Source organism: Clavelina lepadiformis, chromosome 5 (genome assembly GCF_947623445.1).
Source record: "Clavelina lepadiformis chromosome 5, kaClaLepa1.1, whole genome shotgun sequence".
Lineage (NCBI taxonomy): Eukaryota > Metazoa > Chordata > Ascidiacea > Aplousobranchia > Clavelinidae > Clavelina > Clavelina lepadiformis.
Genome location: NC_135244.1, coordinates 19,946,090 through 19,962,508, shown reverse-complemented (window position 1 = coordinate 19,962,508; position 16,419 = coordinate 19,946,090). Strand labels below are relative to the sequence as shown.

The 16,419-nt window shown below is 37.2% G+C and overlaps 3 protein-coding genes across 4 annotated transcripts in view; 1 reads left to right on the top strand and 2 right to left on the bottom strand.

Annotated features, from left to right (window-relative positions):
• LOC143459401 (UDP-galactose translocator-like) overlaps positions 1 to 16,419 on the top strand; it is a 92,615-nt gene that overhangs the window by 73,072 nt on the left and 3,124 nt on the right. The gene's annotated exons all lie outside the window — the stretch shown is intronic.
• Positions 272 to 5,812, bottom strand: LOC143460381 (phosphatidylinositol-3-phosphatase SAC1-like). 2 transcript variants are annotated; one of them, XM_076957871.1, is made up of 10 exons: positions 5,597 to 5,812; positions 4,595 to 4,782; positions 4,203 to 4,370; positions 3,405 to 3,565; positions 2,870 to 3,187; positions 2,550 to 2,646; positions 2,052 to 2,258; positions 1,777 to 1,944; positions 1,270 to 1,464; positions 272 to 1,016 (listed from the first exon to the last, which is right to left on the bottom strand). In XM_076957871.1, the coding sequence occupies exons 2-10, from the start codon at positions 4,760 to 4,762 to the stop codon at positions 729 to 731; spliced, it is 1,770 nt and encodes a 589-aa protein (XP_076813986.1). In that variant the 5' UTR covers positions 4,763 to 4,782; positions 5,597 to 5,812; the 3' UTR covers positions 272 to 728. The 2 variants fall into 2 exon arrangements, with proteins under 2 accessions (XP_076813986.1, XP_076813985.1); XM_076957870.1 differs by lacking the exon at positions 5,597 to 5,812 and having other exon boundaries at positions 4,595 to 4,998.
• LOC143460992 (failed axon connections homolog) lies at positions 8,664 to 11,065 on the bottom strand. The gene has a single exon (XM_076958716.1). The coding sequence runs from the start codon at positions 10,907 to 10,909 to the stop codon at positions 9,950 to 9,952; it is 960 nt and encodes a 319-aa protein (XP_076814831.1). The 5' UTR covers positions 10,910 to 11,065; the 3' UTR covers positions 8,664 to 9,949.

Here is a 16,419-nt window from a genome sequence, read left to right as displayed (position 1 = left end):
AACCGGTTGTTAACAAGAATATATGTATAGGCCTATGTTATATCGGCCCCGGGTCAATATAATATGGCATGCTGCTAGTGAGAGAACCGGATGTTAAAATATTTAAATCCCACCACTGGGTAGCTTAGATGATGTAAATGAGAAATTTGCTACAATTAGACAAACAAAACGCTATAATAGCAAAAGTAGTTCACGGATCTGCAAACTGATTTAATTTTACAAACGAAAACCCTGAATACCTCGGCTTCATTGCAACACGTACGACATAATGTGAATCAAAGAACTCATTTATTTCCTAGCACACAACACAGCACAAGTTAGAAGGTACAGGCAAAGTACTTTATAGAGACTTGATCAAGATTGCACAAATCGGTGACACTCAACGCACATTTACACGCATATGCTGGGCTATAATGAAGACACAACCTCACACGACATTACAATCTATGACATAATAATCGATATTATAACGTAATTTACTCTCATCGTCAACCTTTAGTTTAGGACGTTAAAGTCATTTTGTTTAGTTAGCAATAAGAATCAGCTGGGAATAGTGACGTAATCCGAATCATAATCAGTGCTGAGAAGAGCAATAAATCATTACGAGGAACGACGACAAACTTTTGAAACAAAATGAAGAACAATAATCTTACTCTGAAATAACAACAACAGATTTATACAGACTTCCACGAAAGGCAGACAACTCCGACAACCGAGGTGTGATCTAGTTAATCATCTTTGCTTTTAACGTGGACCAAACTCGGGTAATTTACAAAGTCGACGCCGTGCCTCGTTACGTACAACGCGACGATGAACGTGGCCGCTGCCCACATTATGACGTAGGAGATTTGCTCGCGAAATCCGGCGGCCGGTATCAAGAAAAATATGAGGAAGGCCGAAAATATAAGATATGTGATGAAGAGCGCCTTCGGGCGGCGACGTTGCTGTAAGGAAGGGAATGGCGATGACGCTACTTGGTTAACGACGAAGTTACCCAATAAGAGATCCAAGGAATCCTGTTTAAAAAAGTTTTCATGTTTTACTACCGGTACATGACAAATTCTGTGAGAGTTAATGGTAATCAAGTACAGCACCTCTTGTATGTCAATTTACACTAAAACGCTATAAAGGGCGGTTGTACACCAAGCAGTGCTGCACACACAGATACTTAAACAGCAGCTCAACCCAGCTCTGTTTTCAAACACAAGCATGCACGTAAGCAGAAATATGTTTTTACACTTTTACAGGTGTAAGCCACACGAGAAATACCTGTCTAAATCCGTCAGTGAAGTTATTCATATAGTATCGAACCGCCGAATTGTAACCATCTTTCAGTAGACCAAGCTTGGTGCGTTTTCCGGTTCTTGTAAAGTCTGTTTTAAGCGCTCCAGTGCCAGCGTACTGCTTGGAACAGTAATCAGCATTGTCGGCCCATACTTGCTTCAGCAGGTAGTTTAGATTTGGCTGCAGAAAACAGGGTTAAAAATCATGAGAGGAAGAAACATATCTTCAAACAGGATCTTACAAACATATAAAACATTTTTTCCTATTATTATATCGTGTAACATTGTGTATACTTAAATACCTACATCAACTGTTTTAATTCATTCCGGTTTTAAGAAAGACCAAATGTTATTTGAAATACGTTAGCTTTTATTAAAGAAAATGTTCTGCCTGCCTTTGAGGTGCTTATTGCAACCACTTGTTATTTAAATGCAGCTCAACCCTATCAAAGTTGTAAGGTAGAACTGTATTGTATTTATGAGGCCTCCGTACCTCTTCTTCTAAGGTATGTCCAGGGCTAAATATACCCAACTGCACTAGCTGGTGGAGCAGTGAGCGGCGCGCTATAAGAGATTGGACAACGTTGGTTCTGTCCAGACAATCCATGCAATTTGTACGAAACACTCCAGTCTGTTTCATGTACACTTTGCCATCCCGGTCCTAAAGCGAATTTTTTTTTATCGCTGTGTTGATTTGTTAACACAAATTCCAAACTATGTTCTGTTTACAAATAAAACATGAAGATGTATGTTTTTTTTTAAAGTCACCTGCATAAAATAGCCCAATTGTTCCTGGTCTAAAGCGATTCTGTCCATTAAGATGCTCAACCTATCCCACTTATTGAGGCCGCATTCTTTGTGAAAATCAAACGCTTCATAAGTTAAGTCTTTGCTTTTAGCATCATTAACCATCCCCAGAAATTCCTTTGCCAAAGTCAACTCCATTCCTTTGTGATTAACCAGATTAATGGCAATCTATAGAGAAGAAGTACAATTAACCTGCTGCTGGACATGCTTGTTATCCACAATGTTCCATTAAAACAAATGCATAGGTAACTGGTAACGCAATACCAATGAATTGATATGATTCTGTACAGTCCTAAAAAAGCAAATGTTGAACAAGTTTTCTACAAGCACTCAGAGTAAAAGTATTCTTCCTCCAAATGGGATCTTAGTGAGAACTTCTGTATTTAATTTGACAAACGTTTATTGTCACAATGTAAAAGTTTTCATCTGGGAATAATAACTTTGAAGATTTCGGCTCACCTGTTTTCCATAAGTAACAATCTGGGAGTCGAAATGATGGTTGAATGAGGTCATCGATTTTATCTTATCATCGTCTATCTTAACCATGGGTTTATACCTGAAACAAAATAGTAGACTTATAATCACCACGTCGGTCGGTCAAAAAATTTTTCTTCAAAGAGAGAAGTGCCTGCATTTTTTGACATTAAAAGTTACCAAGACAACTGGATATCATTAACAATATGACCTGTATGGTAGTGCTTATATGGGAATGTATTACACGCACACAATATATGGAGTGCATGTACCACTTGTGTAAAATGTCATAAAATCAAACTAACTTCAAATTAGCTTTTTGTGACCATAGCAGTGGAACGGAGCCTCTGGTTTGTACGATGGAACAAATTCGACGGGCATACAGCAACATTTGCTCTGTTTCAACAAAGTTGGCTGCATTTCCATTACTGTCTGTTCCGCGTACATTGTACCGCGTTCCGGCACGCAACGTACTTCGCCTTGAGATAAGCACTAGATCAAATGTTCGGCCTTTCACAAAGCACGACGTGATTGAAACAAAACCTTGCACTATGGGGGTCGTGAATCTTTCTAATTCCGGTCGCTCTAAAAACTCACGGAGCGCGTGGCGGTTCCAAAAAAACCTACACACAAAATGCTACTTTATAATAGGAATGTCACATTTTAAATTTCTAAACCTGTAAAGAAAAGCAGAAATTGCCAAACATATGTATTACATGCAGGGTGTAAAAAAATTGCTACAACATTTCAAACTTACGATATTCTGCTTGCAAAAAATTAAGAGTTGTGTGCATACGTAAAAAGTTATGTCAGCTTTTACGTTATCAGTTTTCACATCACCTGGGATCTGCTCTAGTGCTCAATGATTCCGAGTGAAATCCCGTGTCGACGGTAGCAAGTCTTTGCATGGAATGTGTGATGTCATAGCTACTTGAGAAATAAAACGACTCCACTGATAACGCATGCTCAAGCATTGACAAATATGTTGCATTATCAGAAGTCTGGAATAAAAACAAATTTAAAGTATTAGTTCAAAGTCAAAATTGTAAAGTTCTGCAATCTGGGATACCAAACTTAAAATTACTTAATGTAGACAAACAGTATTTTTGAATTTAGGGTGATGTGTATACCAAAAGTGATAATGTTCTGTATATACACAATAAATCAATAACATCTGCATCTGTATATACACTAGGCACATAGTCTTACACAAGTTTTTAAAAAAATTTATAGCTTGCAAAACTCATACACTTAGTCTTACTCAAAGATCATGTTTAACACCATCATAATAATAAACACGTATTGCACTTCAACACAACATCATGCCTGTCAAAAGTGATACTGATATACTATACTATATACATATTACATAACCTAGATTGGTACTTCCTGACAAAAACGAGAACAACCAAAAATGAACTATAAAATTTTACAGTGATGGTTGAGATAATTCAAAATAGCACTGATGCATAAACATACAGGTAGATCATTTTCAAAATTTATAAAAATTGCAAAATAAAAGTCAAAAATATATGTATCACAACCACATAGGCTTGTACTAGACAGCATAGACATGTATTTACCAATATAATCAATAAATGTTAAACTTTCTGTAGTCAGTAAAAGCACAATGACCACCTGGGCTTCATTAAGGTTTAGCAAAGATCGACGATAAGGAAGAATTTCAGTTTTTGTCACTTTCCATATTGTGTGACCAAGAATGTCACCCACTCGCACCCGTTCAGTGATTACAATCAAATATGATCCACCCACCAACTGAATTATTCCAAATATCCCATAAATCGCCTAAAAGGATGATGGAATTCTCTTTATATACTGCATTGTGTATATGTATATGCATGTTAGAGAATAAATGATATAAAAAAACTCAAAAATATTTATGCTGTACTGTATAGTAGAGGTTTTATATACACATATATTTGCTCTACTGACATAAATCCCGTACACTTAACACTAACTTAGCTCTTATACACTATATATATAGTAGATTTAAGAATCATGTAGCTCACTTTGCTCTCTGCAAGAGAAGGAGGTATATCTTCCTGATCAGATTTCAGATCAATTTCACAATTTATACGATCAATAACTAAAACATCACGGGAGCCAGCATTGAGTGATTCGATGTAAAATGCATCGTTGGTTATGTGAAGACGTAAACTATCATAAACCAGCGCCATAACAGCATAACAAAACCAACCTAAATTATCACAATGTTACGTAACTGGTAACAAACGTATGCACAACTTGTGAACTGGCTATGAACTTTTGGGTGTAGTATACAAGTGCACAACCACAGAATGCCTTTGTATACCAGCAACTCAAATTGTGCCGTCATCTGGTTGTGCACCTGTGCACTAGACCTGAACTCTTCAAGGGTATATAGGCCTACTAAAAAGGTGCAAATGGCATTTAATAAATTATATATTTATGTCACCATTACCCTCAGAGGCCTATAACTGTTCAGCCAGATTGGATGGCATCGCAACTTTTAACAAAAAATTGTGCACGCAGCGCGCAGATACAAAATTAGACAAGACAATGTGCACCAAAAATTTAATCCTTTGTACATTTATTATAATGAGTCTCTTATACTTTTTCATTCCTGTATCAGAATCGAGTATTGAGAAATTAATACGTCGTAATTTCTTTTCTATTACCTCATAATTATTTTCCTTTCAGACCTTCAAGTCGGAGTATAAAAGTACAAGAGACTCAGTATAACTTTAAACTTGGCATTCTAACATCAAAATTTGCCTGGTTTATTAACTATGAATCGGCGTAAACGTGAAATCGTTCGGCGAGCACGTTGATGAGTCTCATGCGGCGTGCCTGTAACCACCTTGAGATATTCAGCCAGGTCTGTTTGACTATAACTTCATAGGCATAACAGCCAAAAACGGGGCCTCTTATGCGTATAGCCTACTTATTGTAATGGTGGGTTTAATGCAGAAGTGCACAACCACAAGATGCCTTTGCATACTATACCTCAGCTACTCAAATTGTGACATCACCTGGTTGTTCGCTTCTGCATGCACTAGACCGGTAATGGCAGTCTTGCTCATAATGGCTTGATCTCGATTAGGAATCTTGCGTAATGAGGCAATACAAAAAAAATCATGACGCAAAACCGGTAATCATTCAACGAATTAACCCCGGACGACGCAACTAACGTCTGTGGATGGATTGTCCAAAACTTCATGATCTGTTCGTTCAACTGTCCTGGGCTAAATCGATGGTGGCTTGTGTTTTCTGACCTGGCGACCTCCACGTAAAAGTCTATGAGTCACTATCACTTGCATCATGATTGTGGTTTGGTGGCCCATACGACACGTGCCGAGAAGAACGGACTGTTTACCATAGCGTAGCGCGTAAACTTCATGCAATATAAATTCAAGAAGTGTATTTACAACAGGAAGTTAAGACATTACAGTGATCAGTGGGCACTTCTACGCTAAAACTCACTTAAAGTCAAGTTTACAACTGTAACTCAACAAACCGTTCAAATAACCAAATGAAAACCAACAAATACGATCGCCAAGTGTTTGGGGAGACGACTGGGGAAAGGGAAGAGTAGTCTACTTGTATTCTTCTTAGAGCCTATCCATGTTCGATTAGATATCTGTTAAAGGTTAACAGTTGGAAACTAGAATGTCCTTTGTCCTAGGGTGCATTCCGTGCGATGCGTACGCCAAAGGTCATTTTGGCGGACGCATAATAATGCCAACTGCGATTTTTTAAAGAAAGAGACACTGCACCCTTTTTGTTTAAACAAGAGAAAAACGGAAAAGCAGGGTAAATTTGCAGCTGCAATGTTTGCGCCAAGATGTGAATTGGCTCCGTGTCAAGCCGTATTCAAACCGAGTTTACGCCACTTAACCGTAGCTCACGACGAAGTAACTCACGTGAAATGCACCTTGGTCTTTACCTGTCAGGAAAGGATCAAGAACTAGTGGCGAAGAAGGCAAACGATATTCGTATAAATATAATCAGCATTTCCCCAACAACGCAACGTGACTCCAGAACTGTTCAGCTGACTGACGGGTGAAAATTCTTCTACTTTGTATTACGTCAATACTTATTCGTTCTGTTTTTGTCCAAAGCAGGAGTGGGCCGTGGGGATATTCACAAGTTACATTGATCTCCGGCTAACGCACTATGCGGATGAATGGATTTTTTAGGTTGTGGAGGGTGCAGGATGAAGCTAAAATTGACCCGGCAAAGCCTGTTTTATATGCAAGTGCATGCTCCCAAGTCACCACAATTTGTTGAGAAAGTTGCATGTAATTGAAAGGCATGATAATGCAGACCTTAACGAGAACGGAAGGTATTGACGTACCTGTTTCTTGTTATGATAACATTACTTAATTATTATGACAAGAAGTCTATGTATTCTATCAGATGTGACGCGCATCTGACTATCTATTCACATAGGGAAGCGTACTCAGTCTAGAAACCTTTAGACATCAGCCAGTTTAAAATAGAAACTCGAGAGTTGCTATTATTGATAGATGTTATTAATTATTATTATTATTATTATTATTATTATTATTAAAGTCAAGGATTACATTTCCAGGCTAGAAAGTAGTTAAAACCATACTTTAACAACGCCTTACATAAAACTTAACAGAAATCTAGAAAGATTTCATCCTGCATGCAACAGTCAAGTTCAATTAACTAGAGGTTACAGGTTGTCCACTACAACACTAGGTTCATCCTTTTCTTGACCTCAACAACACTACTTTATGAGGTAGAAAGCGGTTACATATATTCAGGTTGGCAGAGCATAAAGAAACCAAGAACTAAATACAAAAAATATGAATTGCACACAGGAAGTGATGTAATACAAATGCAATTACGATGCACGTTACTGTTTAGCTAATGGGAATCAAGTAAACAAGTTCATTATTTATTTTTCTATTGCGTCTTCAGAAGTCATAAAATTTGTTGGACATTATGAGGGAGCTGAGCTCTCTACCGCCTGCTTGTCTGCAACTTGCATCTCTTGGAACTTCTTGCTCCTCCAAGATACTGGTCTTCTAGAATCAAGTTGGAAGATTTAGCAGACAAGGATATAAGAGAACCCTTTGGTGGCAACATTTCAACCAGGTTCAAGAAACTTTCAGAATGCATGGAGGATATATGAAGGTGGAAATGATGATGTTTTAAAAGCCGCGATTCTGGCAACTGCCATCAGTGTGTGCGAGCGAAAACGGCTCGATGAGGCGAGGATTATTGAGAAAAGAACCTGTAGCACCTGCTTCGCAAGCTCGGTACACTGAGGTCCGAAAATCAGCAGCACAGGCAGTAAAACATTTGAAAGAGCAGACGTAGAAGGAATTTGGACAAACGTTGGAGTTAGACAATAGAATAAAGCTAATGAAGTATTTTGTCAAACCATCCGCAGGCTGCGGGACAAAAACATCTGCTGCAAAATCTGTTAAAGACCAACAGGATCTATTGAATCTTGTTGCAGAAAACACATATCTGATGCAGATGTTGGGGACAAAAGTAATCTGACTAAGGCAAATTTTGCTCGAGTTGCAAGATATCTGAAAGCTAAAAAGGCGACTGGTTGTGATGAAATTCTTATGTTTTAATGTAATATCGCATTTTTTAATTTTCAACCAATATGCTTTTAGGAGAACACTGAAAATTCCCTATGTTATAATAGTTTTAGCAATGACAGATAATTATATTTAATTATACTTGAAGCTGATTATCTAGCAAAAACGGCAAAAATTTGTCTGCAAAAAGACGGTAACCACAGTTACTAATAATCATCTAAAACTATGGTGATTAAGTTAATTAAAATTAATTGCGTTTTTGTAAATGTGTTTTGATTTTTATAAAGCGTATTTAGTTTAATATGAATAGATTGAAATATATTTGAGTAAACAATAGTTTTTAAATATTTGTACAAACTTTTTTGATTTTTCACTTCTTTAATTGGTATAAATTTTATTTGCATGTTTATAAATTTTAATTGCGTTTAAGTTGATTTACTTGCATTTTATTCCTTTTTGAATTTAATATTAATTTAGTCATACTTAACATGACTAGGAGAGGGTTGAATTGATGTGAATTTGTACAAATTTATTCCAGTTTACATAAATTGATATGAATAAAAAAATACCATGTGTATATATACATTTGTGCCATGTTTACATGTATGAATAGACGTGAAGCAAGAATATGCAAGAATTTTTTCGACAACCAACAATCATTCAACAACAATTACTACAATATATAATTTAACAGTAAAATTACAATTACTTTTATGTGGACCGTTTCCTCATGATACAGCTCTTCTATGTAAATACAGCATTGATAAGAAGAAAGTAACTTATTTATTAAAGAAAAATAAAAGACATATAAACGAGACGACTAAAATATGCTTCAATATTTTATCTAATGAAAGATTTTTTTTCTGTAAATTGTATTATACATGAATTAAGTTATAAATGCTCAGATGTGATACTACAGTAAAACACGATGTTGCTAAAATCAAACAAACTGCAGGTAAATACAAAACTTTATTGAGGCTCTCTAGTTTCGGACATGCTTGTATCTTAAATGCACGAAATCAAATTAGCCGAACGATGCGTTTATGCATAATTTCAATGCAATTTCATGCATTTATTCAAACATTCGCTCTTACGAAAAATACAAGCATGTCCGAAACTAGAGAGCCTCAATAAATTTATGTATTTACATGCAGTTTGTTTGCTTTTAGCAAACATCGTGGCATTTCATAAAAATTTCAACACTAACTGCACTCTACACAGTGAAAAACGCTCAATTAAAAAACCACGGATAATATGACGAGTTGTTTTACGGTCATTCCGGTAAGGATCCGAAATTTCCTATCTAAAGAAATAAGATCGAAACGGTCTTGTCCTGAATTTGTTCCGGATATTGTGAGGTGAAAATGTGGCATGACTCAGCGCAAGGCACCGTGGGCGTTACCTTTCGATCTTTATACTTTGCTTTATATGCGCGCGTGTTCTTACTGGCGTGTTGTGTGCTATGAGACAGTTGAAGCCAATGCATGTAACAGCTAGTTGTTTCCTTTGCTGTGACGTAACTCTCGATTGAAGTTCTTGGTATAAAATATGCAGCCGCGCTGTGGAAAAGCAAACCATGTTTTATGGTCTGTTGTGGCTGTAACCGTGTAACTCAAGATGTAGTTGTAGCGGTTTCGGCTTTTTATGACCATCCGGGTATTATAAACATAAATGGTTAGTTCACAAGATGGTCATATAAAGAAAATTTTACATTATAGCATTTACACGTTGACAATCATACCTTTACAAAGAATATGATAGTCGTTTGTGACCAGTTTGTAATTTTAAGCACAAAGCAATCTATTGCGTTAGGATTGGTTCATTTTCACTACTTATGTCATCCCCGGAAGCGTGAATATGGTCATCATCCGTTGTATTATTCTCCACTGACAAAGGTTGGGCGTCACCAACACTTTCACTTTGATCTCTGGCTTTTGCTTCCTCTTTAGATGTTCCGTTTTCTTTGTCTGGTTTGGGCTGACTTTCAGATTTTTGCTTTATCTTCTTCTGTGCACATTGCTCCCTCCAGTCGGGCCAGAATTTTTCTTTCATTCGGTCAGTGTATGCAATCAAATTAGAGAACTTCTCTTTTATCAGCTTTTCATATTTTGAACCTGGCAAACATTCAATGAATTGCTCTACTGTTCCAAACACAGTGCAGTCAACTTCTGTAGGTTCTGGACCCATGAAGAATTTCTTGTCTGCTAGAAAGTCAGACAGTGCTGCGAGATCTCTTTCTCCTATTTCAAAGATTTCTTTATTGCTGTGCCGGCCAATACCATGCCCATACAAATTTGCCTTTTGCAGTCGCCGAAAATGAACAAGCGCATACGCTGCAATCACTCTCTTCTTGAATTTGTGCATCACCAATTGCTCAAGGAACCGTTCCGTATGCAGTGTCCATCTGTCGTGTACCATGCACCAGTATAAATTCTCTTCACAGAGCCGTTGAAATGCAACTGATGCAGCCTTTTCAACTGAACTCAAACTTGAATTAAGATCCTTGTTAAACTCCTTATTCAGGAACTGCATTATAAAAGTAGAGTCGCCCATTTCCTTTCCTTTAAAGGAAATAAATGGTAGTTTCCTTTTTGATGACGTCTTCAGAGAATGAAATGTTTTGTACTTCAGTCCCGTCATTCTCAAGTAAGTTAAAAGTTTCAATGCAAATGGTGAGCCAGATGGGGTAAGTAAAGTGGGCGAGAAATAGAAAACCCTAATATCAGGGTCATCCCCTCTTGTAGTCTGTATTTCAGACATTGGGCGGATTATTAATGACCAAACGTTTAAAATGTAACAATGAAACACCTGTTACAAACAAAAGCAAAGTTTGTTGGAGAAATCAGAGAGAAATTTTTTTCTTTTTGTTTTAGCAAACACCGAGCCCATTAGCTAAAATCGTACTAACTTTTTCTGTGAAACATGACAATTAGAAAATAGAAATGAAAATAAAAACATAGAAATAAAACCTTAAAATAGAAAATTAGAAATAAAATACTATAGGTTTTTTACATGTAGCCTGAAACTTTTACTGAAAGAAAAAGATAACAAAATCACGGACACTTAGAACATACTTTTTGTTTATTACCTATTTAAATTTCATTTCTAAAGAAAATGCTAGAACAAATTAAAGTTGCTTGTAGTCTAATCAAAGCATTCTTGTTCCCGGCTAGTGATACCAAAAATGTTGTTATAAGCTTTTACTGGAAAATAGCTCATGTTAAACTGATAGCCTACTGTAGATTATTGTCTTTCTAAACATCAACAAAAAGCTACTACCATGTAACCAAAAAATTGGCATGGTTTGGTAGAACAGTCTCTGTCCTCAGACTGAGGAAAGTCTTTGCACTTAAACTCAACTTAAACTCGGCGATGATTCCTAACCACTCGAGCTCTAGTTACCCAGCTTTTTTGTGCAAGTTTCGGTGGATGCATTTTTTATTTGCTTTTTTATTTATATCGTTTGCTAAATAATTAATCGATACTTGAAGTTGTGTACAAATTAGAAGAAAATATAGACTTTGCTCAGATGCGCCGTGAACTTTACTAAGTTTAAATCAGAATATTGGAACATCAGCAAACGTCGAACTAAAGATGCATTTTAATAAGCTATTAACAAATAATGTTATAACTATGGCATCAGTGGCCTATTATGCTTTCAGAAGACTTGACTTCACTTTTTCCATTTGTTTGCTTAAATTAACGCCACTAAAAGTTTATAGGCTATGTTATTCATTAGTCGCCACACTTTTTGTGTCTAAATATAACGGTTATTGTTGTTGACTGCACTGTCTTTTGTCTATACTAGCGTGTTGTTTTATTTTCAGTTTTGCGTGAAAACGCCTTTACAGGAAAGATGTATAAGAAAAAAAAACTAGGTGACGTTATTGTAGTCAGTAAAGTTATTGTAGTCAGTATGGTGAACAGCTTCCGGTCCAAGCAAACTGCAAAGTGAGCCAATTTTGACACGGGCATGCACTGACTGAAAATGCGCGAATAGGCTTGGTATCATAGGGCATATTTAGGCTAAATATATCTCGCGGTGGAGTTTTTTACTCACCCTTCAGAATACGAAGAGAAAATGTTTAAGCTTGAGTGATTTTGAGTTTATAGGCTGGCAAGCTCAGTGAAGCCTTTTTCCCAATACTTTCTTTCAAATTCTGAAGAGTGAGTAAAACGCACTACCATTTCTCATATACGTGAATATATTGTTTTTTATCATTGCTTCTTCGGAATAAATTTAATAGCTTGTAACTTTGCGGCTCGAGTAGCGCTACAGTTATAAAGCCCTGGCCTATATGGAAAAGCATTACAACGCACGCTCCTGGGGTTGAAAGCATTACGACGCTCGTCGTGGGGTTCATTGGCTTGCACATGCAAAAACCGCTTATTTTTCAATCTACGTTTAAAAATAAAGCAAACTGTGATGTGCTCAGTTATTTCATTTCAGTACAAGGCAAATCTTAATTGAGTAAAATTAGGCAAAATGGTTGACCATTGAACAAAGGAATTGGCGGCAGAATTCTAAATTTTAACTGAAAATGTTAAATAGTAGGCTGAGAAAAATATCACCCAAAGCAATAAAAAGTCACACAACTGTAGTAACTCGCTTGCCCTACAACTCTAACAGGTACCACAAATGCAAAGTTTACGCCGCCCAGCGCTATAAGAATCAAAAAGCCATGGAAGAATTAATTTAATGATTTCATTGCCAAATTAGCAGATAAAGGATAGGAATGCTTCCACGTTTTTCGCGGGAGCAGTGATGCGATGATATTCTGATTCTCAGAATATTTTGATTAAGAATTAACAATGAAAATTTTTGCTTTATGTACATGCATTCGAAAAGTTCCTTTAGTTATACCATATTTGACGTAACACATAAAAGCACTTAACAGTTTACTGTATCTTACCGGCACTACAAGTGGGACCATAAGAAATTACAATATGGTAGGCTATTGTAAAGTTTTTGCGATACAAAATTTTTAAATTTTCTAAAAAGTATATGCTCAATAACGTAACTTAGGTCATCTTACAATTAACGAATGCAAGTTAATAATTATCACTAAATGCTTGGAAAAATAATTTGCACCTGAATAATGTGAAGTTGAACAGTTTTATGTAAACCATGTTGAAATAAAGTTTGTTAGACTTGAACTTTCAATGTTTGTTTCGTATTTTTTATCGTTGATACAAAGTTACGTGTGAGCTCGATGATGGCCACGGGCCAATAATAAACAGATGCAGGGCCGCAGTTAGCCCGCGAGTCGTAGTTTGGACACCCCTGCGCTAGAGCATGTAGGCCTAATTAACTACGTTGACAGTTGCAAGAAAACAATAACCTATATATGTTATGCTGCATCAGATGAAGTTAGTTTTATACTTAAATGAATCTTCTTGCATGAATTTTGCATCTTTTCCGGCAATTAAATTAAAACGCAATTAAAAACACAAAAGTCAAAATTAATGGCACAGATCCAATTTTGGTGACACTGGGAAAACAATTGGATTTAGGTGACACTGCCTGCCACAGAGTGTGGCGTACCTCACATAGCGATACGTTGATAGAGCTCGGTGGAGCTGTAAAATTCTGTTGCCATCTGACCCCTAGGTAGGGGCTGTTCCCCAGCATCACAGGCGGGTCAACATATAAAGTTTTATTTCATACCAAACGCATTTGAAAGGAAAGGCGTCGTAACTCAGTTTTAACTCGGATAGCAATCAACGTAAATTAAACAGAAAAGAGCACGTGCGCTTGACACGAAAAGCTGTGACCAAATAAATGACCGCTGTAAGAAAACGCAGTTACAACACAAATATTAAAATCGTTGTAGCGACAAGTAATAAACATTTACACAAAAATATTGATAGCCACGTGAAGAGTAGCCACCACAGAATATAGATGTGAAAACGCTAATGGTCTCCAAAATTGTATTTGTGAAGGGGTGTGGCTCATCAATGCAGCTTTTAATACGGTTGTGCAAGCAACATCACGCAACCGGAAGAATCTAGCTTTTTATGTGAAATGCTTTACTCATATGGCGCCCAACATCGCTGCGCCGGCAGACAGATACACTTGCCTCCCCTCCAGCGCGCTTAGTCGCGCCCCTGTTTCTGGTAGGGGAACCACCATTGAACAGAGACAATTCTACGGATGAACAGAGCCCGAAAGTCTGTCATGAACGTTACCATTTTTAAGTGTTCTCAAGATCCCGAACTTTGCTCTTGGTTTTCCCTAAACGTTTGCTTTTTAACCAAAGACAAAAAAATAAACAATTACTCCAATATTTTCTACCTAGACTAACTTATAATGTCGTTGTGTCCGTCATCAAGTTTAAAAAGCTAGTGCATTATACGCCACGTCGAGGACATTGCGACAACGGTAGCGCTCATAGGCATGAAACACTCGTCACGCTTTTGCAAGCCCTACACATTAACCAAGATGATAAATACCAAAGTTTTATTTATTACTATGACTTATAATTCAAAAAATCATTTGGAATTAAGAAGCTTGTTCAAAAATCATTGTCGTGCTCACTGCTCCTTTTGCTTAAAACAACAACAGCCTCACGCTCACGCCGCCTGCAAGATACTATTTGCGTTTTGTTCTGGAAGGATGTACTGCACATTGCAGAATCATCTGATTTCACTCGTAAGGTGTCGCTACGCTTCAGAGGTTTGCGGCAATTGTAGCTGTTGCCACGTTGAGAGTTGCAGGCTATGCTAATAGGCCTAGCCTAAACTTCGCAGCAACCTGTATCGCTGATACCGGGTAGTGCTATAGCGTACTGCATGCCTACCTACTTGCCTTACCGTTTTCACCACAAAGGAAGAAGTAATAGAGAAACTGTTTAAGTTAACTTAGGTTAGGCTGCCGGTATCTTCAGATATATCTGTTAAACGTTTAAAAAATGCGTACCCTATAGCTCGGTAAGGTGGCAACGTAAGCTGTTTAGGCTACAGCTATTGTTTGTGCAGATAGGCTCAGGAATAGGTTTTATGAACAAGGGCATTTGGCCTATTTTCACATAATACTGTTATCTTTATTGCAAAAGTCTGAAAGTGAAGTTGCTTCATCAGGCTTATCTTCATGCAGGCTTCATAATTCTGATATTTTAAATGGTGCTAGGCTATCTATTTTGGTACCAGTCTTCCAGTAGCCTAGGCTACTGTATGCCTGGCGTATGATACACTTAGAAAAGTTAGGCTATGGTATATAGCTTAATGAGGATCTCACTAAAAACCAGAAAAGCTATAAAAGGGCTGAAACGAAAAAATAGTTCTAGGCTATTTGGGAAACAATGGTTTCAATTTCAGCTCTTTCAGGCTTTTAGTGTGTCCTCTTACAGTCTTAATGGCCGTCGTGGAAAGTGTGGAACCTGCCAGACTGCAGAGTATGGCAGTTTTTACTGTGATTTTGAGGATGCCGAAGCAAAGTTCCTGTGTGCAGCCACAGGTGTTTGAGAGAGCAGTTAGTGTGTTCCGCAACACTGGGCCCCAAGCATGTCCGGCGTTTGTTATAATAAATAAACTAAGAATTAGGCTCCAATGCACGCCATCATGCCAAAATTTGGTTCTTTCCATGCACGATTTCTCATCGAAAACTGCCATACTTTCCAGTCGAGTTGACCTGGGCTTACACCCCTACTGGAAAGTTTATGTGATACGCCGAAGAAAGTTGCCCTATATGCCAAGTTACGAATTGCCGTTTTGCCCGATTTTCTATATTGTAAGCATTATAGTAACCTATCACAAATTTTGCCATTACAGTTGCGGGCGCATTGAAACCAAACTTCCCAATAGGGGCTGAAACCACTTGGCGTGCCATGAATTTGTGGCACGTATGCCAGAGTTGTACAACCCTTGTTCACGCTGTACTGTTAAAAACACATGTTGCATGATCCATTTTCTCTTGAATGTTTGCTTCATGCATGTTTGTATACGTATATAAATATTATAATAATGATATTCATAGATACTGGTATATATAAGTGAATATCATATCATTCTGTTTCCTATATCATCCTCAAAAATTGAAATAGTTTGCTTTTTTATCAATAAGTTGAACATGGTGAGGTAAAATTTTTCGCTTTGTAAGGTTTCCAAAATGGAAAACCCTGTACATTTAAGAGCTTCGAATTGGTGTGCAGGTGTGCAAGGCAATAAATTAACCAAATAATTAATTATTCAATAAATTTTTTAAACGGTGTTAAACTCACTACTCAATGTATTAAACAACGCACCTAATTAATCCAAGAAACAATTCTTTC